Source organism: Zalophus californianus, chromosome 3, assembly GCF_009762305.2.
Source record: "Zalophus californianus isolate mZalCal1 chromosome 3, mZalCal1.pri.v2, whole genome shotgun sequence".
NCBI lineage: Eukaryota > Metazoa > Chordata > Mammalia > Carnivora > Otariidae > Zalophus > Zalophus californianus.
This window is the reverse complement of record NC_045597.1, coordinates 187,580,915-187,605,543: the sequence shown is the minus strand read 5'-3', so window position 1 is coordinate 187,605,543 and position 24,629 is coordinate 187,580,915. Positions and strand designations below refer to the sequence as shown.

General features: G+C 44.1%; 1 protein-coding gene across 7 annotated transcripts in view; it reads right to left on the bottom strand.

Moving 5' to 3' along the window:
- The window catches only part of DIS3L2 (DIS3 like 3'-5' exoribonuclease 2), a 437,114-nt gene that overhangs the window by 99,273 nt on the left and 313,212 nt on the right, over window positions 1-24,629 (bottom strand). For all 7 annotated transcript variants that reach the window (XR_003519033.2, XM_027588750.2, XM_027588754.2 and 4 more), the window contains exon 11: window positions 10,995-11,107. Coding sequence is in view for 6 of the 7 variants with exons in the window: in XM_027588750.2 (XP_027444551.1) it covers window positions 10,995-11,107 (113 nt within the window). In the remaining variant the exon portion in view is untranslated. The remainder of the gene's footprint in view (window positions 1-10,994; window positions 11,108-24,629) is intronic.

The window sequence follows — 24,629 nt, the reverse complement described above, 5'->3', positions numbered from 1 at the left end:
ATATACCCCAAGGAAAGGGAATCAGTACTTTGAAGGAATATCTGTGCTCTCATGCTCACTGCAGCATTACTCACCGTAGCAAGACATGGAAACAACCTACACATCTGTTGACAGATGAATGGATAAAGAAAATGTGTATATACACATATACTATGGAATACTATTATCCATAAAGAGGAAGGACATCCTGCCATTTGTGACAACACAGATGAACCTGGGAGGGCATCCTACCAAGGGAAATAAGCCAAACAGAGGAACTCAAATACTGTATCGTATCACTTACATGGCAGTGGCCAGGGGGAGGAAAAATGGGGAGATGTAGGTCAAATGGCACATACTTTCAGTTATAAGATGAATCAGTCCTGAGGATCTAAGGTACAGCATAGCGACTACAGTTAATAATAGGGTGTTGTACACCTGAAATTTGCTGACAGTAAATCTTAAGCATTTCACTACGCACACACAAAAGAGCTAACTGTGTGAGGTGATGGATGTGTTCACTATCTTCATGTTGGCAATCATTTCACAATGTACATGTGTCTCAAATCATGACATTGTACACCTGCGATACATACAACTATATTTGTCAATGATTTGCCAATAAAGTTGGGATAGATAAAAGAACCCAAGTGCTGAGTGTAAACTCATGATGGGGTTTTATTACAGTAAAATTGCAGAATCAACACTTCCGTGATTGAAAATATCACAACTGACCAAATTGCTTGTTGGAACATTAACAGGATACTCCAATAAAATATCACATGTTTCCTAGAGGAACACTGTGGCCAACTAGTCACTCATATTGCAGTTCTTTAACCCTAAATTATTTCTTCCCTTTTTTGATCTTTCTAGTCTATAATAAACTGATCCACTGGTATACCTTCTTTCACTAAAAAGAACACGTCTCTTCAACTTACTTTCAAATGATGACTGCAAAGCTATCCCAGAATGCTACCTGTTTTCTCTAAAGTTCCCAAGATGAAGACCGTATCTCTCCCTGGGTGTCCTGAAGACACCTCAGACTCACTTCTCCCTTTAAATCTATTCCTTCTTCCACACTTTTCTTGATTAACAGCATTATCATTCACCCTGCTCCCAAACTAAAAACAGCCACAGTAATAGCCCTTTATTCAACACACTGGCTGTGGACTCCTCGATTCGCAGCATCAAGTATAGGTAACTCAGCTAACACTTAACCCTGCCTTAAGTAACTGAGACGTAGTAGGCAAGAGAGATAACTCTGTACTAGCTGAGGTAAAGTTATCCAGTTAAGTTTATTTATCAGCAAAAGCAAAATAAGTCCTAGTGGTTTCTTACTCTGTGTGAAGGTACCTGTACCCTGTTTCAATACAGTAAATAACATTTCATATGGAAAAGTAAATTCTAGAACTCACAGCCCACACCAGTAACAAATAATTAATAACTGTATGGCATTACTTGGCATTATTCTGAAGGATGCGAGATTTCTTTTTAGCACCTATGTAAAATTCAATGACCATCTGAAAACTTTTGCTAACAGCTTTTATAACATAATCACTTTTGAAATTTTTTTCTTACCATTGCTTTTGCACCATCTGTTCAGATGACACTACATTTTCTTCAACTTATTTAATGAGTGTTAAAATATGATCTCTGTATTTAACATTGTCTTGCAAGTATCAAGTGTTTTACCAAATAATACATCGTCACCTGCGTAAACGTATGGTGCATACTGTCTCGTGACTGAATTGTAAATATTTCCTATCATTTCACCTTTGGATTGTGCTATGGATTGAATTGTCTCCCCTCCCCCCCCAAATTCCTTTGGGGGAGCCCTAACCCTCAATGTCACTGCATTGGAGTTAGGGTCTTTAGGAGGTAATTAAGGCTAAATGAAGTCATAAGGGTGGGGTGCTGATCCGACAGAGAGAGGTAACTCCCCTCTCCCTGCCCTGTGCAGACACAGTGAGGGCTCCGCCATCTACCAGCCAGGAAGAGAGTCCTCACTGGGAACTGAACTGGCTGGGACCTTCACCTGGGACCTCTATCCTCTAGAACTGTGAAAAAAGAAATGTCTGTTGTTTAGGCTGCCCAGTCTCTAGCATACTGTCTGACAGCCCAAGCTAAGAGACTAAATCAAATTTGTGGGGTGTGCATTCTTGGATTCTTCTCTGGGCTGTATTGTATTTTGGTAGTAGGCTACTCACCCTGCATGCTTGTAGTCCAGGACTTCATACCTCTTTACATATAGCTAGAGTTTCTTCAAAGTGTTCGAGGAACTATCTCATTGTGAATCACAAAGTTGAGTGTAGGAGAATGTAATGCAATTCCTGGCTTCCTGTTTTAGTGTTTGGCAAAAGAAAGTCATTGCAACTGAATACAATCCTGGACTGGACCCTGAAAGAAGACATCAGTGGAAAAGCAGGTGAAATCCAAATAAGGTATGGATTGTAGTTAAGAGTAATGTTCTAATATCAGCTTCTCGGTTAGGACAAATGTCCTAGGGTACTGTAAGATGTTAACACTGAGGGAACTGGGTGTAGGGTATGTGGGACCTCTTTGTACTGTCTTTGCAACTTTTCTGTTAAGTTTAAAATGATTCCAAAAAGAAAGAGCTTATTAAAAAGAAAACCACTGCTTTCATGAATTGATCTCGTAAGTTACGCATTTTAAATATGAAAGAAATTTAAGCTAATGAAATATAACCTGATCTGTTCTTATATATTAGAGTTTGGGCTTAAGATTTTATTTGCCAAAAGGCCTTTACCACTAAAAAAAGGCCTAAAGACCAGCAACCAAGAGAGTGAAGTCCATACTCATCAGCAGCATGATGCAAGAAAAAGAGCAAAGGATCTGAAGCCAGACGGACTTGAGGCCTAATCCTGGGCCCATCACTTCCTGCACAATCTGGGCAAGCTAGTGTAATTCTGAGCCTAGTTTTCTTACTGGCAAAACAATACTGAAGATGCTCAATCAAGTCAGCTTGCTGGCCGTCCCCAGGTCTCCCAGGTCTTTGGGTCACCTGGCTTGGCCTTCCCCTTCAGCCGGGCTGCTCACGGCACACCCTTCGCCTACCAGGCCTATCACTGCTCTAGCTCTTGCCAAGATAGTTCTCTCTCTCTCTGGGACATCTTTCTGGATGTTTTGCATCTGGCCAACTTCTGCACATCCTTGAAGATTCGGCTCTTCATCATCCCTCAAAGGCTTCTCCAGATTCCCCCAGGGGAGGATGCACTGTGTTCTGAATACTTTCCCCACCCACCTTTGTTCTTTCAAAAAGGATTTGAGGCAGTCCTAAACAGTCAGTCATTTACTCCACCCTCCCAGCTCTTCCGTGACACTTCCAAGGCTCTTAACCCACCTGAATCGCTTCTTTACGTGCCTCTCCCCTCCACTACCCCAGAGAATCCTCAGGAATGAGGACAAGCTCTTGCTCCCGTCTCTCCACCTAGCACCTGTTACAGGGCAGGCACTCTGTCTGCAAATGACTGACTTCTGCCCAGGAAATGAATCACTTTCTCTTTCTGTGTTTATTATTTATTGCATCACATAAAACATTTTATGAAATACATAGAGGGCTTCTATTTAAACATCTTTACATAAGAATTTCATAAGCAGCTAGTATTTTAAGTATAAGATAAACTGTTTTGACTATTCCCTCCTAAAAACTACTGGCAACTCAGTGGCTGCCCAGGTTATAAACACTGCTTGGTACCTTGTATCATACAGAGGATATTTTAAGATCCAGATGTCCAAGAACCTAAGTGCTCATGAAGAAGCTGAACATTAAGACATTTTCAAGTAGTATAATTATCCTTATTTTTAAAGGGTATTCCTTTGAATAAACTTTCACCAGATCTTGGGGCAGAATTCAGATGGTATGCAGAGAAAACAGTCTTTATGTCCATACAGTTTTATCAATAGATGGTTCTTTCTCTTTCAAAGGTGAAGGAACGAAGATGTTACCATCACATCTATGGTGTGGCACATCACAGCTCTCATCAGTCGGGCCCGCTTTCTGCCGGGCTCCCTGGGAAGGTGTTCCATGGCCCATGGCACGTGTGTCAAGTCCACAGCATGGCAGGGATCCCCACGGGAGGAGGGCTGTGACTTCCAGGGGAGCCCCCCTGGACACAGCATGTGGTCTACACACGCTCAGCAGCTATGTGACATCTGCCACATCACCCCGGGGAGACTCGGAGGCAGGGGTGATGAGCGTGGAACACAACCAACAAGTGGAAAAGAGAAGACAGGTCTGTCCGGGGTTGAGGAACTGCTGGCTGTTATTAGCGTCATGTGACCACTTATGCATCCCCTGACCCCTGGATGGTTGCCCTCACTAGCTTCACTCCAAGGTATAGAGTCCGTGGATAAGTCCCTCAAAGTTCTCAAAGTCCCCTACTTTCACTGTCCCAACTCTAGAGCCCCATGGTCCGTCTCACGATGCGCCTTTCCTGTGTTTGTAATTCGCAGCTGAGCAGTGACAGCCGGTCACCGGATCAGGTCACTAAGCCAGGCTCAGCTCCTACGTCAATGGAGGCTGGCAGTCTTTCCCCTTGTCTGGGGCTGGTTCTTTCCTCCAGGCCCTTTGACTCCATTCCAAGACTCTCTCTCTCTCTCTCTCTCTCTTTTTTAGAGATTTTATTTATTTATTTGACACAGAGAGAGACAGCGAGAGAGGGAACACAAGCAGGGGGAGTGGGAGAGGGAGAAGCAGGCTTCCCGCGGAGCGGGGAGCCTGATGCGGGGCTCAATCCCAGGATTCCAGCGATCATGACCTGAGCCGAAGGCAGATGCTTAACGACTGAGACACCCAGGCGCCCCCCAAGACTCTCTTAACTCTCCTCAAACCTCCTACCCAGGTGCCTTCCCCCGGCTCTCAGCAGATAACCTCAACTCGTCTTCACAGAGAAAACAGAGACCATCAGACTCAACCCCTCCCAAGCATCCTTCCAGCCCCTTCCTTCATTCCCTTTCTCCCAACACCCCACCTCAGTCCTCCCGAGAGCTCGAGTGTCCTCCCCGTGCAAAGTCTGGCCTCCTGTCTGAGCTTTGATCCATCCCCTCCCTGCCAAAGCTCTGCTAGATTAGCTGCGTGTTCTTCTGCACTGTCTTTCCCGGAGACCATAGGCTCAGTCTCCCATTCTTAGGAACCAGAAACAACACTCCCCTCTCCCACTCTGGGGGTCCCCCTTCATGTCACTAAGTTTCTCAAAATAGTTCATGCTTCCTATTTTCATTCACACTTTCCCTTCACTTCTCAATTCAATATGACATTTTAATTTTTATTTATTTATTTTTATTAATTTATTTTTTAAAGATACCTACATCCAACATGGGGCTCAAACTTACGACCCTGAGATCAAGAGTTGCATGCTCTACCAACTGAGCCAACTGGGTGCCCCTCAATATGACCTTTTTAAATTACAAAAATTACATGTTTGTGGTAGAAATTTTAGGTGATAACAAACCAAACCATGAGAATGTAAAAATTGTAAGGCCCCATGCCTTAGAAGAAAACATGTCGGTACAGAACCTTTGTCTTGTTTCTGTGTGCTCATAAATGACCTATATGTCAGGTAAAACATTACATGTTACGGGTACACGTATTTTTTGAAACACAGGTGGACACTCTCAGACTCCCTCTGCGTTGGTCCTTACTGGACCCTCTCCTCGGCGGGCTCCTTAAACATTAGTGCTCTCACCCTCTGCCCGCCGCTCCCCTTTCTTCTCCCTGCACATGCTCCCCGGGGCCTCCGTCACTCCTGGGGTTGCACTTCCACTGATCCACGAGTCCCATCCTCACTGCATCTCCAGCCCTGCCTCTCCTTGTAACTCCAGATCCCTTTATTACGCTGCCCTCCGGACATCTTGATTTGGATGTCCCACGCATACTTCCAACTTTGCATGAAGAACACAAAGTTCAGCATTTTCTTCCCTGCACCTGTTGCTATGACATATTTCTTATCTCTGTTAAGAGCAGCACCCTGTTACCAGTTCAACAAGCAAGCAAACAACAACAAACCACATACACATACACACACCCCTCCCACAGAACACAACTGGGTGTTATTTTGTGATTTCTCCACTCTCCTCCTTCTGCTATATCCAATCAGTTCCCAGGTTCTGTAGGTTTTACAACTAAATCTCTCTCAAATGAGTCTTCTCTCCTCTCCATCTTCAAGTATGGACATACTCATCTCTCTTGGGTTATATTCTAATAGTCTCCTAAACCAGCAGCAGAGTTCTGGAGTAGAAATTTTTCTGGGTCAGATTTCCTTATTATTCTCCAGACTTCTTCATCTTCTTACTCTTTTCCACCCAATGATAATTTGCAAGTACATTTACAGTAGGACACATGGCCTTTATCTTTCCAATAGCCGATGAACTGAATTCCCAAGGTGATTTCTTTGCTTGTCCTGCTAATTGAGGGAGGGTCCAAACACCTTCAATGGAGTGGAGAGGTCTCCAGTAAAGTCTGGACCCTCCATGATCTGCGGCCAAAGGTCAACAGGGGCCAAGAGCTCTCAGTGAGAAGCTGGCAGAGGGCCTCCAGACCCCATCTCCAAGGAGAAAGCAAAGACAACAGAGGGAAGCTAACTTGCCCTATTTGCCTAGTCAGACTCTTTGTTGTGTGATATGGATTGCTAGACAGGGAGGGGATGCAGCTGGGGGCTTCTTGCTCAGGATGTCCATTTTAGCACCAGGCTGAAGACATCAATGGCTCTAGTTCTCCTGGGGTCCAGCTGGACACCAGCATGTGGATAAACTCTCCTAAAATTCTGTGAGAAAAAAATCTCTGTGTATTTTGGGGTGGTTATTCAAAGCCTCAAGGGGCCAGGGTTGAGGGAAAGGGCCCTGGTACTGATAACAATTTTCCTCCCTCTGGCCTCACTATTCTTCAACCACATGGTTGCTAAGGTGATTTTCTACTTGAGACAAAGGAGACCATGTCCCTTCCCTACTTGTCCTCAAGATGAAGTCCACGCTCCTTAGCTTGCCACTCTAGGCCTCTCTTTGTAACTTCATCTTTTGCCTCCTCCTGCAATTTATACCCCAGCCATTCCAAACTACAAATGGTTCCTTGAATGTTCCATGCTTTTTTGAGCCACTGCCTGGAATGCCCTCTCCACTCACGTGTCTACCTAGAAATTTTCGACTCAAAATTTGAAACACTGGTCAAAAATCCATTGCTTTGTGAAGCCATCTTGTGGCTCTTGTGGAAGCTCCTCTCTTACCGCCAACCCAGGCAGCTACAACTTCTCTCTCCTCCCGAATACTCCCTCACCTTGGGAGTACTTCTATAACTGCAGGTGGCCCCGTGTACTGTGTTTGTTACGTGCCCACCTCCTCTGACTTCCCCGGGGCAAGATCAGCATCTCTCTCATCTTTACACACCTGCCACCTGGCACACAGCTGGTCCTCAACAAATAGGAACTGGATGAAGACGGGCAGCCCTTCAGGCAGCAAGAGAAGAAAGGAAAGGGGCTTAAAGGGATCTTCATCTCCTAAAGCACGTTTCGGGCCAGCATCAAAGTTGGGTCAGGGCACGGCTTAAAAGCTGGTCATGGAAAAAAGGGACATGGTGACAGGACACCGACTTTCTAAGCATTCTGGACTAGGGCTTGGGAGAGTTGAGAGAAACTGATCATTTAGGTAAATACGCCACTGCCCAAGGCAGCTGGGTGGGGGTACCAACAAGACTATAAAATCTTATATTAGCCTCAGAGAGCAGAAACATCTGCTAAAGCCACAGCGGGCAGGCTGGCCAAGTTCAGCAACGGGTTAGCCAGGACAGCCCTGTGACCAACGGAAAGGGCCACAGAGGGGAAGAATCAATCATCCGTGCAAAGAGGATCAGGAGGGACTAGCAGCGACAGGGGGTGGGTGGGGGGGTGGTTTCCAAAGCTCAGGGGAGCCAGATGTCAGCGACCCACCCCAGAGCTGCAGCAGGGGCCTCCTCTGCCTCTTTCAGCCCAGGCCTTCACTGGCTCACAAACTCCCTCACACCCTCAGAGGCCATTGGCTGTCAGAGCCTGAGAACTTAGGGAGTTTTTCTCCCTTTCTCTGAGGACTTCAAGGTTTTAACAATAAGGTATAGCTAGCTCTCCCCTCGCACACTGAAACAACTTAAAAGGAAACAGATCATTCATTTGCCAGCCAATATCTCTGTTTAAAGAGTTTTCTTTTTCATATCAACACTTCCATGAATTCTGAATTTGATCAACTCCTTGCTACACAGTTGGACATTAACAAAACATCAATACTCTGACAACCTGCTGGGGTCAGAAAGGAACATCTTAAAACTCTTTGGACTCCACGTTAAGACAGGCTTCCAATCCCAATCTTTGATCTCTATTATAAAGCAGTACCAATAAAATATCGTAGAGATTTATGGGCAAACTTTCATTTGAGCTGTTTCACACCTAAAATAACACGGGTGCTGGGGCCAACAGGCAGACAATTTAGCTTTAGGTTTCAACTGTTTAGGGTTTCTTTTACTTTTAAAACTTAATTCGCTTATTTTTTAAAAATTACCTTACATTTTACAATTTCATCGTATTTCCCTCTCAGGGAAGACAGGAGACATTTACTGGGTAGATGTCACATCCTTCTGAGAAGGCCAGGCCTAAACTCAGGTAGATACTTGTCCCCTTAACGAACAGATGCCTAGGTGCACCGGGGTGCCTCAGTCAGTTAAATGAACAGATGCCTAATTTTTGTCAAAAAGAAAGAGTGTGTCCTTTTCATGGGAATTAAATGGACAATATTTCAATTTATCTTTCCTCCTGAGTATACTCTGTTGTTAATGAGAATAACCAAATACTTATTACGGTGAGTAAAATCCCAACAGAAAGAATTTCATTTTAAAGACAGTAAAACGGAATTTGGACCCAACATCGGGTCCAAATTTGTATATTATTGTATAGTCCTGATCTATGGGATAATTCCCCAAATCAAGCTTTGACTGTAATTCTGGTATCAGCTACTTATAAGCCAGTAGCACTGAATGAAAAGAAATCGGTGCCACATTCCCTCTATGTGGGAAACCACCGGGCCCCCCACCCCCAACGCACACACGCCTTCCCCCATCTGATAAAGTTGGGAGAAATGATTCTGCCAAATGAGAAAGCAGGGAATCTGGAGGAAGAGGTAAGCAGCTCATCCAGCTTTTAAGAAGACCTTTATAGGCAAAGTAAAGTGAAAACAGCAAAGTTCCTGGCCACAGTCCTTTAAGAAACAAAAATGAGTAGGAAGAAAGGTCAGAGCCCTGGTTCAAAGGAACCAGAATGCACAGCTGCTGCTGTCCAAGGTTGTGGGTTGGCGTCACTCGCTCCAGCCAAGCTGGGGGCCGAGGCGGGCAGCAGGGGCCCACAGCCACTCGGGGGCACACGGGCCCTTCCTCCATCCAGCTCTGCACTTTTCAGAGCTCAGGAGCAGAGCCCCAACTCTGCAGTCCTGAAGAGAAATTCTAGAACTGCGACAATCACGAAAACAAAGAGAAGAGAAGAGGAAAGGAAATGTGCTTCGTTTTTTAACCCGATTTTATTTTTCCATTTTCTGATTTTGAAACGTAATTCCTGGTTATAAAAGGAGAATGCAACAGCTAGATAAGAGAAGACCACCTGCTTAGAAGAACCTCTAATTGTGTCTAGAATTCTTAAATATTTGAATCTGAAGAACAGTGTTAAACTTTTCTACATGGGGAGAACAATTCACATTTATTCACTTTCTGTGGTCTTGAAAGTCTAAGAGATTGTCACTTCTGTTTCTCTTTCCATCATAACATCACAGTTTTGTAGATTTAAGGGATTTTGGAATTCTGATCTCCCTTCCTTCAGAGGCCTTGGGCCAGGCAAAGGCCAGAGTTGGCCAACTCCATTTTTGGGGCAGGAGGTATGGACGGGATATCTTTAACCTGAGGCTATATTGAGTGTAAACAATGTACAAATATCAGAGCCCTGTTCTCAGGAGAGCCAAGCTGTGAGTGAGGGGCCTGGCTTTTGAGTTGTTCCTTTGTCTGCACAGGCCGGGTACCTACACTAAAAGGAGCCAGAGTGGAGCGAAAGTCATCGCCCAAAAAGCTTCAAAATGAAAACATTTTTATTTAAGTATAATACACACACATGCCAGTGCACAAGTCATAAAGGGAAAGTCTGTACCTTTTCACTAGGTGAAAGCTCATGTAATCAGGACCCAGATGAGGAATCACGGGCAGTCCCCCCCACCACTTGGGCTCTCTAGTCCTATGGTGTGAACCCACACGACTGACTTGTTCGAGCTACAGTTGACGGGTACCCAAGAGTTCCTGTTTTTTTGGGTGGGACACGCTGTTATTTTAATTTACATTTCCCTGATAACGTATGATGTGGAGCATCTTTTCACATGTGTATTTGTCATCTATAGATCTTCTCTGGTGAAATCCTTTTCCATCTCTGAGATCCCAGGTTATCTTGTAGAGGGCAAGGCAGGAGCAGATTCGAACAGGGGTCGAAACTTTTTCTCAAAAGGCATTTCATTCCATTCTGTCATAGTGTGACAATGCCATAGACATTAAAATGCCACATTACAGCACGTGGCTGTGTTGCAAAAACACTTCATAAAAACTGGCTGGTGTGGGCCGAGTTTGCTGAGCCCTGCTTTGGAACAATAGCTTGAAAGCAGTTACTTTCCCTCATTTCTTTCTGAACATGAGCACCTGTCTGAGTTACTCAGGTGGCAGGGCCAGTCTGAAACCTGAGACAGGTCCCTGTGTCTTGCCATGGTATGGTTCCTCTTGAATATGTAAGGAAAACATGCAACCGCCGAGGGGAAACACTTGCTGGAGCTTACATTGTAGGGAGACAAGACCATTTTTTAAAAAGATCTCATTGGATGTAAGAAAAGATGTTCAGACAAGATTGCTGTTCCTCATGACTTTTTTTTTTTTCTTTTTTGGTAAAAAAAGAGACAAACAAAGGAAGCAGATCAAATAGGATGTCCTTCAATCCAAGAAACTGGAGACTGATACTTACCTTCTGAACCAAGTAGACGCTTGTAGCTCTCTCAGCAGCCACTTTATCCAGGGGGGATCCCTCGGGAACAAAATAGCTGACATCTGCAATGTGAACCCCCACTTCAAAGTTGCCTGTAAATGCAGAAGGAGGCTGATCAGTGTGGTGCAGAAGGCAAGGCCATCCCTCCCAGGAATCTCTCCCGAGACTGCGTGGCACTCTCGGGGGCCCCGGGACTTGAGGTGCGGGCCACCGTTTCCAGTCTTGCTGGGGGTTCCACCTGCCCCCGGTGATTTGCATGGTTACTTTCCTCACTATATACTAGCAGATGGTGAGATTTTTATCCTCAAGAAACAACATTAACCATCTTTGCAAGATGTTTCCTGTTTCTAAAGTCCTCTTGTGTTTGTAAACATCAGCAGACTTGCCAAAGCAGGCTCATTTTGGACGGTGAATGAGCCCTTTCAGGGCACTAGAAATGAGGGAGTCCCCGAATCCTGCGGACACTGCCTCTGAAGTCTCTACTCTTCCTGTCCATTCCGAGCACAGCCTTTCTGTTGAGCCCTATACCTGGCCTTCCTACCTTGATTCTGCCTTCTTACTTAGCCCTGCACATTGTGGCCTGGCATTTTCTCAGCCATGGACCTGGTGATGCCACTCGTTAGCCTGTAAGCCACGTGCCTTGCCAGCCTTCCAGCTCCCCCTTCCACATGTCTGCATGCAGCCATCATGGGAAACCTCTTTCCACTCCCAGAACATACCTTACCTCATCCCACTGACATGTTTGCTTGGCTCATGGTTTTTTCTTATGTTTGGGATCATCTCAACAGGACCTGCCTATCAAAATCCTTCTTACCTTATAAGGATCAATTCAAAGAGAATCTGGGAACAAGAGGCGATTCTCTGCCCTCTGTTTCTTCTACCTGCACTGTCAAAGCACCTAATCCATAAATGAAGATGATTACCATGGTCTTTTCTTCAGAGCACTCATCTCTGCCAGATATCACAGTGTATTTTTATTGGCTAACATATTTACTGTCTGCCTCTCTCCCTACAATGTAAGCTCCAGGAAGGCAGAACCTTTTGTGTAAAGTTCACTGGTCTAGGCCCAGTACCTAGAAGAATGCCAGACAAATAATAGGCACTCAACAAATACCTGTTGAGTGAATGAATTAATAATTGGTTTGTTTGCCTATTGTCTTTTCCTTTCTGGTAAAAGACCTACTTTTCTCCCCTTACAGAACTGCCCTGTCCCTTTCTGGTGGAGTGGGCCCTGCCTACCAGTTCTACCAAAGAGATGGGCGCGTGATGCAGGCTGGTGGAATTACACTTAAAGCGGGGTTGAGGGGGTGGTTAGGTTATAAATTTAAGATTTACTCTTGAACATCCCATAAACCAGCTCTCAAATACAGCATATATGATTATACACAAACACACATACACACTTACATACATATATGAGAGTGAACAGAGTGGACGGAATACAAAAAAGAGTACATATGTAAAGTAGGGGTACAAAATGACGAGCGCACCGTGGGCAGACAGAGGTACACTGATGATATCAACATAAAGGTGAATTTGCTCAAATTTAAATATATGCTTGGGGTGCCTGGATGGCTCAGTCAATTGAGCATCCAACTCTTGGTTTCAGCTTGGGTCATGATCTTGTCGTGAGATGGGGCCCCACGTCGGGCTCCACTCTGAGCGTGGAGAATGCTTTAGATTCTCTCCCCTTCTCCCTCTGCCTCCCCCACCCTCCACTCCTTCCCCCACTCGCACGCATGCTTCTCTTTAAAATAAATAAATAAAATCTTTAAATATATGCTTGATGTAATTCCACTCTACCCCATCCTTGTTCATAGTAACTTCAGGAAAGAGGATCTCTCTGCTGGGAGCCCGGACAGTAAGGAGCGGCGTAAGTCAGGAGCTGCCAAGGAAACATCTTTGCCAAACAATCATGCCAATATAGAGATTAATAGGTCTAGGAAATAAAGGGAGAATCATGATGGCCTTGTTTGAACTCCAGGATCCAGCTGAACTTGAAACTAGTCTACCTATGGACTTGGCAGTTCATGAATCAATCAGTTCCTTTTCAGTTATGACTCACAGGAAGAGTCCTGACTGACACCCAAGTTGACTCAGAAGAGCTTCTGAGCACATCACTACTTGCTCCTGGCTGCCTACACAGTCAGTCCTAAAGTATCACACATTTTATCTGCAAATTTTATAGCCATTTATTATCCTCCTATTCCTTCTTCTTTGGGAGACCCTTCTTCCCTCAGTTTTTTTCTTTTTAATGGAAAATTCTTTAAGCATGGGGTGGTTAAAATAAGGGGTTCAGGGACAGAACAGAATTTAAGATTCCCCATTCCTCATCTACAGGGACTATCCTCCTACAGGGCATTCAGTGGTTTTTTTCTGCCTAGTCCTGTAACAGTAATACACTGGGGAAAACCGAAGTCTGTCTAAGAGATCTCGGAGGCTGTGGGATAATAGGCCCACTTCCCACAGAGGAGAGGGGCCTTCTGGAAAGCAGAGAGAAACCAGTGTGGCTCAGAGTTCACAGTGGTTGGGTCACTGGGAGCAGGGACACCTGCCCTGCGATGATCGAGGAACTCAACCCTAAGACAATGTGGCCAAGAGCCTCAGACGGCTCAACTTCCAATTTTGATATTACAAGTATCTAAAACCAACACTTGGGGAAGGTAAAATAAAGTGTCTTCTTTTGAAGTTAAAATTATAATATATTGGCCTAACAGGTAAATATTGACTAAAGGAAAAGAGAGGATTATTACATCATGATATAAACCATAATTTTAAATTCGGTCTGTGTGTTGTTACTACACATGAACTTTCTGTCCTTAGTCAAAATTGACAAACTGACAAAGAGTTCATTACAGGAGATAAAACATGAAGGAGGCCAATCAAAACATATTTCAGAGGCTTAAATTTCACTCAGAATTCCCATCAGAGCCTCTAAGACCAGCAAAGAGAAGCTCTCTTATTCTCTCCTTTGGACCTTCTTTTGTGGAAACCCTAAGTAAATATTTTATTACATGTATTTACATAATATGAACTTGCAGGACTCTTGAGGTAGTGGCACTGAAGGTTTTATTCTATGAGAGAGAAAATATAAATCCAAATGTTCTGTAGTATCTGCTGCCAAGACATTTAGGACCAATGTGATATTTAGAAAAAAAAAATACTGTCTTCCATATAAAAGGATTCTTTAAAAAAATTTTTTTTTACATGAAAAAGTTCTCATCGACCGGGGCTAAGGTAAGCCCTGAAAGTTCTGAAGAGCTGGGGAGGCAGAGGGAGGCAGAGTCCCCAAGGCCAGCCACGTCTGGCTTGCCTTTGCTCAGTGCCCACGAACTTAAATGAATACAAATGCTCCTTGGAATGAACCTGAGAGGACATCAGGCTGCTTCATCCAATTAAAACACAAATAAAACCGAAAGCAGCGGCTTAAAAACCACCTCGTGTAAGCCAGCCTCCCAGCCAGTTCAGCCACTTTCCAACAGTGTCCCTGCCAGGTGGCCCCTGACACATCCTCGAGGGTGGGGAGCTCACGACCTGAAGCCACTTCTGAAGAGCTCTAGTCACTTCAGTGAGAACATGTGAAAGTGCCCTGTAATGAGTAACAGCGACATAAACACAATGCTGACGACGGTGGTCCTAAAAATGGCAAGAAAGATAACAGTAGTGGTTGTTTATTCCATGTCTTCTTCGTGCCACGGTTCCACATACATTCATCTAATTTTGACACAGGCACATAAACTGAATTTCACAAATGAATCACCTGAGGCTCAGAGAGGTTCCGAGTCACTTGTCCAAGGTTACCTGCCTAGTAGGTAAGGAATCACCCCCGGATTCAAAACCGGGTCAGATTCAGAGTCTTTGCTCCTTTGATTACCACCCGCCCCCCGCCCCCAGACTCCAAGACAAGATGATACAACCCAATTCTTCATCTCAGTGGGTCACAGCTCAAAGTCGCTCCCTATCTCTAGGGAGATGCAACAGAAGCCATTCATGGCCGGGGATTCAGAAATCCTGCTGTTGACTTTCCCAGCCTTGTCCGCAGCCACACCCCTGGCCCTCCTGTCTCTCTCGGTTCCCACGATGGCCACTCCCCTTTGCCACTCGCAGCCTGGCTGTACGGCAACTGGTCGACTTAACTGTGAGCCCTTAGGATCCAACTACCGCTGTCTAAGTTTCTAGCTTCTTTCCTCAGCTGTCAGTCCTCCTCAGAGGGCGACAGAGTGACTGTCCTCAGCAGCTGAAAGGGCTGTGCCATTAGTGAGGGCGGGGACGTCCCAGGCTACCCCTCCGAGGAGTGAGCAGTGCGACCAGGGCCTTCCAGACTCGGGTGACTTGAATTCACTTTTACCCACTGCTAAGACCAGACAGTGGTGACAGACTCTTCTTGACCCAGAAGGGCACTGCTTTTAAATCCAGAATGTCAGGGAGCAATGTGGCCAAATGGACCTCACCGGCAAAAAAAAAAAAAATAGCTGCTTTTGTCTGGGTCACTAACGGCCTTCGTGTTGCTAAATCCCAAACTTTTCAGGCCTGACTTGATCGGACCTTACAGGGCACCCGAGGCCTAGTGATCTCTCCCTCCTTGACACGCGCTTCCCTCGGCTTGAGCATGTGTGACAGTGGGACTGCTCCTTCTCAGGCTCGTCTTCCTCTCCTGTCCCTTACACTTTGGCATGCCTCCAAACTCTGTCCTAAGCTGCCTTCTCTGGCAATCCTACTCTCTCCCTGGACTGTCTCAGCCACTCCCAGGAGCTCAAGCAGCATCTCTGTGCTTGGGTCTCCTTATTCTGGGCCACCAGCCTAGAGTTCTCTGAGCTCCAGACTGACCCGCCCCTTAACTGTCCCACAGGTACCTCACACGCACACCTCCGGAAGTCCCTACCCCCAGCAAAACCATGTCTCTTCCCGTGCTCTCCATCCCAGGAAGTGGGATCACTTCCACTAAAGCAAAAGGGGCACCATCACTGCCTGAACCTAAAAGAAACTAGGCCTGTCTCAGCCTGTGTTGACCGATCACGCTGAACCCTGTCTCCCAAACCTGCCGGTCTCTCCTCTTCCCACCATCCCCACTGTGGCCAGGGCCACCATTGTTTCTTTGAAGGAAGATCTAACAACCTCTGTGTTGTTCTCCCTGACATTTCTCAAGCCCATTTTCCACACTGAAGATAATGCTCTTTCCAAAATACAAACCTCCCTGTCACCCTGTTTCTCTTCCTGACGCCTCCCTCCTACTGGCCCCTCAGACCACTGCATAAAGGTCACTCCCTCCGGCAGCCTTTCCCTGATGACCTAGACCATCCTCTGTGTCTTCCCACAGCATCTTACACTTTCCCTGCACCACCACTCGCCCTGCACCCCTCAACAGGGCTCAACACCTACTTACTGAGAGCAGGTCACGAGGTATCTATCTCCCCCACCCTCTGTCATCTGCACAAAGGGCAGGGAAAGGGCCAAGCACATAGTCAGTGTCTGATGTTTCCTGAACAAATAAGAAAATAACCAACATACAGGGTAGACTCGTTGCCACTCTGGGCTGAAAGGGGGTGTAAAGGCTGCCTGGTGTAATGGTGCAGAGTCCTCCCCACACCAGGTCTTCCCAGAGTGAGATCGATCTATGCTTGCACACCGCAGGTGACTTAGAAATCACTACTTCTCAGCATAGTCCAGTTCATCCTCAGATAGCCAAAATACGTCTTCCTACGGCTTCTGCTTTTTGGCCCAGTTCTACTCCTCGGGGTTGCCCAGAACAAGCCCAGCTCTTCAGAGGACAGCAACGTGGCTAAGAGAAATGAGTGCAGTGGCAGATCTCTTCCAGAAGGGCTGGGCTCTGCTTTTGGGTTGGCAACAGCTTCGAAATATTTCGACAGCATGTGCCCCCCTAGATCTTCTCTCCTTCAGGCTAAATGACCACATGGCTTGGCTCTGAGTCAACTCATAATCCTCCAACACCCTCCCCCAAACATGTTCCTGATAACCACTTTCATTCATTCAATTAGCCATTCAACAAATACTTATTATGCTCCTACTACATGGCAGGTACTTTTCTAGGCTACTGGGGACAAGTAAGCAGGATTGACATGATCCCTTCTCTTGTGGGGCATATGTTCCAGTGGGGAGAGAAAGACAATGAGCAAACAAATAAATGGTAAGATTACTCGAGACAGTAAAAAGGACTCTGAAGGAAATAAAACAGGCTGAGATGATGAGAATGCCTGGGGTCCACCTCAGATTTAGTTAAGAAAGGTCTCCCTGGGGAAATAAACAGAGACCTGTACGTCTAAAAAGGACCGCCTCACATGATGGCACGGGGGGAGTACATCACAGGCAGAACAATCAGAGCAAAGGGTCAAAGGTGGGAGCAAGTTGGCTGCGTCAAAGGTATAAAAAGAAGGGGAGACCTGGAACCTAGGAGGCCAGTGAGGTAGATGGGGCCCCAAGGAGAGATGCCCTGCTGGGCCAGGATGAGGCATTTAGATTTTACTTCAAGTGCAGTGGGAAACCACTAAAGAATTTTAAGCAGAGAAGCAAATATACCACCTCCACTTTCTCATTTTATCACCTCTTCATTCTGCACATCGTGCTTCTGTGAATGCGGTCTCAGGTCGTACTGAACCGAAGAGGAGTGCAGAAGAACACAATCTCTTAGGAATGGTGCTGCCGGGCAAACAAATTCAAGCAACCCTTCAGGGAAGTAATATGTTCCATTTGGCAAACAAATGTAGATGATGAAAAGAAGCATAACCTATGAGACACGGTGATAGATGCCATAGACACTGGATTTCCCATCTCGCAGACTGGCCTCCATCCAGCCTACGTGACGAGAAAATGATGCTCTTGCTCGGGTCACCCTCTTGGCCCTGTGACCAGTCTTCCCAACAACATGAGCCTTAAGAGAGATAGAAAACTGCGTCCTGGAAGCTCAAGAAGGGGAATCCAACTGAGAGAATGGAGAAGAAGGGACTTTCTGCTGTCTAGACTTCCCCAGCAGTGAAGACGGATGTCCTTCAGGGCAGCACATCCAGCCAGGGTGAGGCCCGGCCTTAGTTTGGCCCCCGGCATTTCAGAGACAGATTCACAGCTGAGGAACAATTGGGCTTGAACCACCTTGTAGCCACACAATAAACACAATCTTTTAGTTGGGGTAAGCAAATTCCCTCTCGCTTTGATGGAAACACTGATTGGGTAAGAGAGACAACTCAAACTCTGACGTCTTCCAGTTCTGTGTGGTATTTGGTTATGTAATCAAACACAAAAGCTGACCACTCGCACAGCAAGCCATGGCAGTACTCCATGGCCATGACGTGGCAATGGTTTGAAGATATTTCATAAACTTGAGAGGAGTCAAAGGGAAAAAATTCTGGGACAAGGAACTCTGAATGCAATGCAAGGTACCCATGCATGAGGCAGGGGTCGTACAAGAGGATTTCTCAGACCCTCCTGAAGGCCAGGATTTCAAGAGTCTGTACATTGTCTCTTTTAATTTTCCTTTTGCCATCCAGCAAAGGGTTAATGAGGACCTTTAGCTGCAAACTCCTTAATCGGTGAGCTCACCTTCTGGAACTAAAGCAGCTTCGAGAACCTTTTTCCTTCATTATTACAAAGGGCTCTATCAATCTGCAAGTACTCAACTAAACTGCCCACACAGCAATTTTTGTCATGTTCAATCTAATGCTCAGGAATCTAAGTTTAAATTTATATGAACAGCATGGAAGAGGAACACCCAGGTAGTAAATTCCACTTTTCCCCTTCCAAATGATTTGAGCAATGGCCTCCTTCATTAAGAGGAAAGAGAATGAGGAGCTGGACATGTGAGGCTGGCACACCCAACGTCTGGGAATTTCCAGGCGTTTCAGAAGTGAGTGGGGAAAGCCCAGGTCAGCCGGTCAGGCCTGGGACGGAGCGTGAAGCCCGGGCTCGTGCAAAGCTCTGAGTGAAGGAGGGCAGGCATTTGGTCTTTTCCTCAACGCCAAAGGACAGTGAAGTCAGAGGGGCCAAGAAGGACCCTTGAAGGTAGTTTCAAAGTTAGTAGGTCCGAATAATTAAGGGTGGAAGTGGGGGTGGGGTGGATGGGGGGTGGATAGGAGGTGGATAGGGTGAACTGGTCATGGTTTCAAGGTTGCCAGGGTTGGGTGATGGGAACAGGGACTTTCATTATACTATTCTGTCTACTTCTGTGCATGTTCAAAATTCTCTATCCAAAAATTAAAAAAAAAAAAAAAGTTTGCAGGGGCTGAAGCCAAGGAAAGAAAAAAGTTTAAAAGGGAAAAATCCAGTTAAGTAAAACTAACTAAAAGTTTTCAAAGAAGGACAAGCCAATAGAGGCAGGAGAGGGTTACTGCCTGGGCAGAATTAAGATGTTCCCGGTGATGATTTCTGGAGGCTGAGAATATGGGGACTGTTCCTTTCTACATTATACACATTTGCAATGTTTCCAGCGTTCAAAGGCTGGAAAAGCAATAAAGATAAAAAACATAAAATAAAAAATGCAAACCCGGCTTAAAAATGGCTGGAAAGAAATATATTAAGATGGTTAACAATGCTTTTCTCTGAATGGTAGGATTATGAGTAAATTCTAATATTTCTATCACAAATGGATTAACAGCTTTTCTCTTTCTTTCTTCTCTTTCTTTCTCTTCTTTTTTCCTTCCTTCCTTCCTTCCTCTCTCTCTCTCTCTCTCTCTTTCAGTCAAATAAAAACACACCTACAACACGCTCTGCCCTTGCTCCGCCACCTCCTGATCCCTGATTCCCTACCACACAGCAAGAGAAAGCACCACTGGCTGGCCTGGGCAGGGGGCAGTGAGCAGTGGCAGCTCACCTGACAGGTTTCCTGGAAGGCAAGGGTGAAGAAAGCACTTCACAGGCCACTTCGATTAAAGGTGAGCTCAGTAAATGAAGCAGCACGAACAGGCATGTTCCTTCTACGTAAGAAACAACTATTTTCCCACCAGAAATGTGACTCCAGTTTACAGCAGCCTGTGGCTTTTGTCATCATTTTCCAGGTCCAGCATGTGCGGCTAGCCCGGGGAACCTACCCTTTCTCCTGCCTGTGGCGTGCAGGGAATGCATGCGCGATCCCAGCAGACCATTTCCCACAGACATAGGTTTGAAAACCAGACTTCAGCATGTTTTCACACCCCATTTGTGGCTTTTTCTATTTTAAAAAAAGCCTCTCTACAAAATACAGTTAATAGTCTCTAATAGACAAGTTTAAAAGAGGTGTGCCATTTTCAATAAGTTTTAAAGACATCTAAGCACCTCTGCGTTATTTAAATGCCTGTTCACTAAATACAACTGCTCCCAACCACTGCTTAACCTGATCCCAGCCTTTCTTTCAGCTGAAATCAAAGCAGCTTTCATATTCACCTTGAATTTGGAGAAGCAATGGTTTTCAAAAGCTTTATGACCTGTGACAAAAGCCTTTAATGGTTTTTCTCGCATTCCGGAGAAGCTCTTAGTTTCTTGTTGTTTTTTTGCCATACCAAACTCGCTCATTTTTGGATCTAATTACTCAGTTTCGCTAATTAATCTCTTTTGTACAAAGGAGGAACCATTTTCTGATCCCCCAAGTTAACAAGAAATTATATCTGTCATTTATGCATGCTTATGAGCTTACGATAGGAATTCACCTTCCTGGTTGTCCCCCAACGATAGCACACTAACTGCTTCCTTTGTTTATATTAACTCATCTATTCCTCACAATGCTGTCAGACAGATCTCTTCCTACAGATGAGGAAACAGGCCCAGGGAGGTCAGACACCTTGCATCAAGGTCTGGCTCCCAAGCCTAAGCCCTTGATTACTGCTTTATGGGATTTGCGTCTTCGTATCAGGTACCCGACTAATTTGTAATTGATTCTTTCTTAACCCCTATAATGCTACAAGTACTCTCACTGTACCAGTTTTTTAAAGGATCATATATTTACTTTGCAGAACACACACTTTAAGACAAATAGGTAGAAGACAGTGTGATTTTTCAACATAGCCAAAAGTGACTCCTTTATGGTGACAGTAAATATTCACTGAAATAAAAAACCTGCAACCAAGTCACTTTCTATTTATGAATATACATATATCAATGACAGTTTTAATTTAGTTTTCATATAAAGTATCTTGAATTGCTAAATTTTCTAGGTAACTGAATGCCAATGCTTTAATTATCAACCCTTAGAGTTTTAACACTTCTGGATGGAAATCCTCTATAAATGTATATTTCCTTTTTTTTTTTTTTTTTAAGATTTTATTTATTTATTTGACAGCGAGAGAGGGAACACAAGCAGGGGGAAGGGGAGACAGAGAAGCAGGCCTCCTGCGGAGCAAGGAGCCCGATGCGGGGCTCGATCCCAGAACCCCAGGATCATGACCTGAGCCGAAGGCAGACACTTAACGACTAAGCCACCCAGGCGCCCCTATTTCCTTTTTTTTAATAGCAGGATATAATTCATTATTAATAACTTAGGGTCCTTAATACGAATACTTCTTTTGTATTTTGCAATAGATGCTGATGTGGTAGAGTAGGGCAAAAGAGTCCAGTCCCCAGGACGTACTCTCAAATTTACTCATCACTTGGTCACCAAAATGGAGTTAACACTGTTCAGATGCAAAAGCTCCTGGTTAATTATAACCACAGTTATCATTGACTGGACCTGGCACATAAAATATTCCATTATTTCTTGATTAAAGGAATCTACTGCACTGAAGTTCTATGGGGTAGGTACTATGGATTTTCAGGTTTTATAGGTGCAGATATTCAGGCTCAGAGAGGTTAGAGGACTTGCCCAACGTCACACAGTGAACAGTGGAGCCTGCATTAGAACACTGTTGGACTCTACCATCAATGTTCGTAACTATCATACCACAGGGCCATGAGGTCTGGCCATTTCCTGAAGGGTTTTAATCATCCCACGATGATCAGTCCCCTTGGCTTCTTGTTTCTTAGCACCTCTATGGAGATCAAATTCACGTACTATACCATTCACTCATTCAAAGCATACAGTTTTAGCATGTGCACAGTTGTGTCACCATCAGCACCATCAATTTTAGAACATTTCATCACCCCCAAAAGAAACCGCACATCTGTTTTCAGCCGCTTCCTCTTTCTCCCCAACCTTCCCAGCCCTAGGCCACCACTCATCTACTCTGTCTCTACAGATGTGCCTATTCTGGACATCTCTTATAAATGGAATGAGATAGTATGTGGTCTTTTGTGATTGTCTTCTTTTAGCTAACAATGTTTTCCAGGTCTTTCCATGTTATAGCATGTGTCAGTCCTTCATTTCTTTTTATGACTGAATAATGTTCCACTGTATGGAAATACCACATTTATTTAACTATTCATGAGTTGACAGACATTTGGGTGGTTTCTACTTTTTGTGTGTCTCTTCACTTCTTAAACTTTCTTAAAAAAGTAATCTCTACACCCAATGTGAGGCTTGAACTCATAACCCCAAGATCAAGAATTGCATGCTTTACTGACTGAGCCAGCCAGGGGCCCCTAAAATAAACTTTGTACTGAGGCATAAAACACAAAAAGTATATAAACCACAAGTGTACAGCTCAGTGAATTTTTACAAAGTGAATACACTTAGGTAATCTCTCCCCAGCTCAAGGTATAGAACATAACCAGACTTCCAGGAGTTCCTTTTGTACCTCCCACTCAGTCTTTATACCCACCAAAGATAACTGTTTTTCTGACCTCTGCAATCTATAATCATAGATCAGTTATGCCTGATTTGCATTTACACAAATGGATTTCTTCAGTATGTATACTGTGTGTGTGGGGTGGGTATCTGCCTTCTTTTGCTCAACATGTTTGAGACTCATCCATGCTGTGTTTTGAATTTGTTCCGTACCACCACTGCTCCATACTCTGCTGTAAGAGTAAATCACATTTTATCCATTTTACTGTTGATAGATACTTGGGTTGTTTTCAACGTTTTGCTATCATGAATAATGCTTTCATGAATTCTCTTGTCCATATGTACTCGTTTCTGTTGCGTATATATCTAAGAATGAAACCGCTGGGTCATAAGTGTGGATTTATTCGGTTCCATTACACGCTGTACAACTGTTTTCCAAAGTGGTCGCACCAAATTTCATGCCTACTCGGTGTATGAGAGTTCTAATTGCTTCACACTCCCCCAACAATTGGTATTGTCAGCTTTAAAAAATGTTTAGCTATTCTGGTAGGAACACAGTAGTAACTCACTGTGGTTTTGATTTCCATTTTCCCTGTGCACTAATGATATTAAGCACTTTTCCTGTGCTTTATTTTTATTATTATATATACATCCGGATACGCATTTGATATTTTTATCAGACAAATGATATTCTAAATTCTCTTTAATTTTCATCTTTTCTTCTCAGTATAAAGGTAATATATGCCCATTTTTATAATTTCTACATTTACATTTTACAAAAATGCAAAGTTTTAGAGATAACAGAAAATAAATTTTTTAAAATTAAAATTGCCTATAACCCCCCCCCCCCACATACCCATTGTTAACATTTTGGTATATTCCTTTTTTGTTCATGTTCTATACATAAACAAATGTTTATTACAAAATTAGCACCATGCTGTACAATTTAGAATCCTGCTTGTCTCAATGCTTGAATATTTATAAGTTGAGTATTTTTTACTGTCACTAATTTTTTTTAGAAAGTACCTGTTGAACTCTTCACATATTCTCAGTAGGAGTCCTTTGTTGGCCACAGATTATTACAAATGGCTTCTCCTCTGTGGCTTGCTTTTTCATTATTTTAATGGTGTCTTTCAATAAACGTAAGTTCTTAAATTTAATGAAAGCTAATTTATCACCCTTTTCCTTTAAGGTTAATGCTTTCTGTGTCCCACTGAAGTAATCTTTGCCTATCTCAGGGTCATGAGGTTATTATTCTATATTATCTTCTAGAAATGTACGTTTTACCTTTCACACTTAGATCTATGAACCACGTGGAACTGACTTTTAAAGAGGTGTGACGTAGGAATCAAATTTCATTTTTTTCCCATATGGATACCCAATTGATCCAGCGTCCTTTTTTCCACTACACTGTAGTGACACCTTTGTTGGAAACCAGGTGACTCTATATGTATGGGTCTGTTTCTGGATTCTCAATTCTATTTCCACCTTGACTTCTGAATAGCAACTGAATATTTATTATTTCAGCATCACCTTGCTAAAATTCCATCTCAATTTTAATCTTTCCATTTTATATTAATAATAATTTTCACTGAACACTTACTTTTTGTCTGGCACAGTTCTAAATGCCAGGGACTTATTTAATCTTCCCAGCAATTTTAAGTTAGGCATTATTATCCCCATCTCATAGACTGGGAAATGTGAGGCATGGAGAAGTTAATTCTTTCCTCTGGAATATGGGCTGTATCTCTTCCCATTTTGTTGTCATTCCATCTACTTTTGTGGACAAGCATCAGTAGCTCAAGCAACTTTGGCAGTTACTGCTAATATCTTTAAAACGATGTTGTGTTTTTGCAACAACAGGCATAAGAGGAGCTTTGTTCCTTTAGCCTTTCATATACTCAGAATTTTGGAACTAGAAGACACCTGAAAAACTGTCTAGTCCAAACACCCATATAGCTGAGGAAGGAGAATTT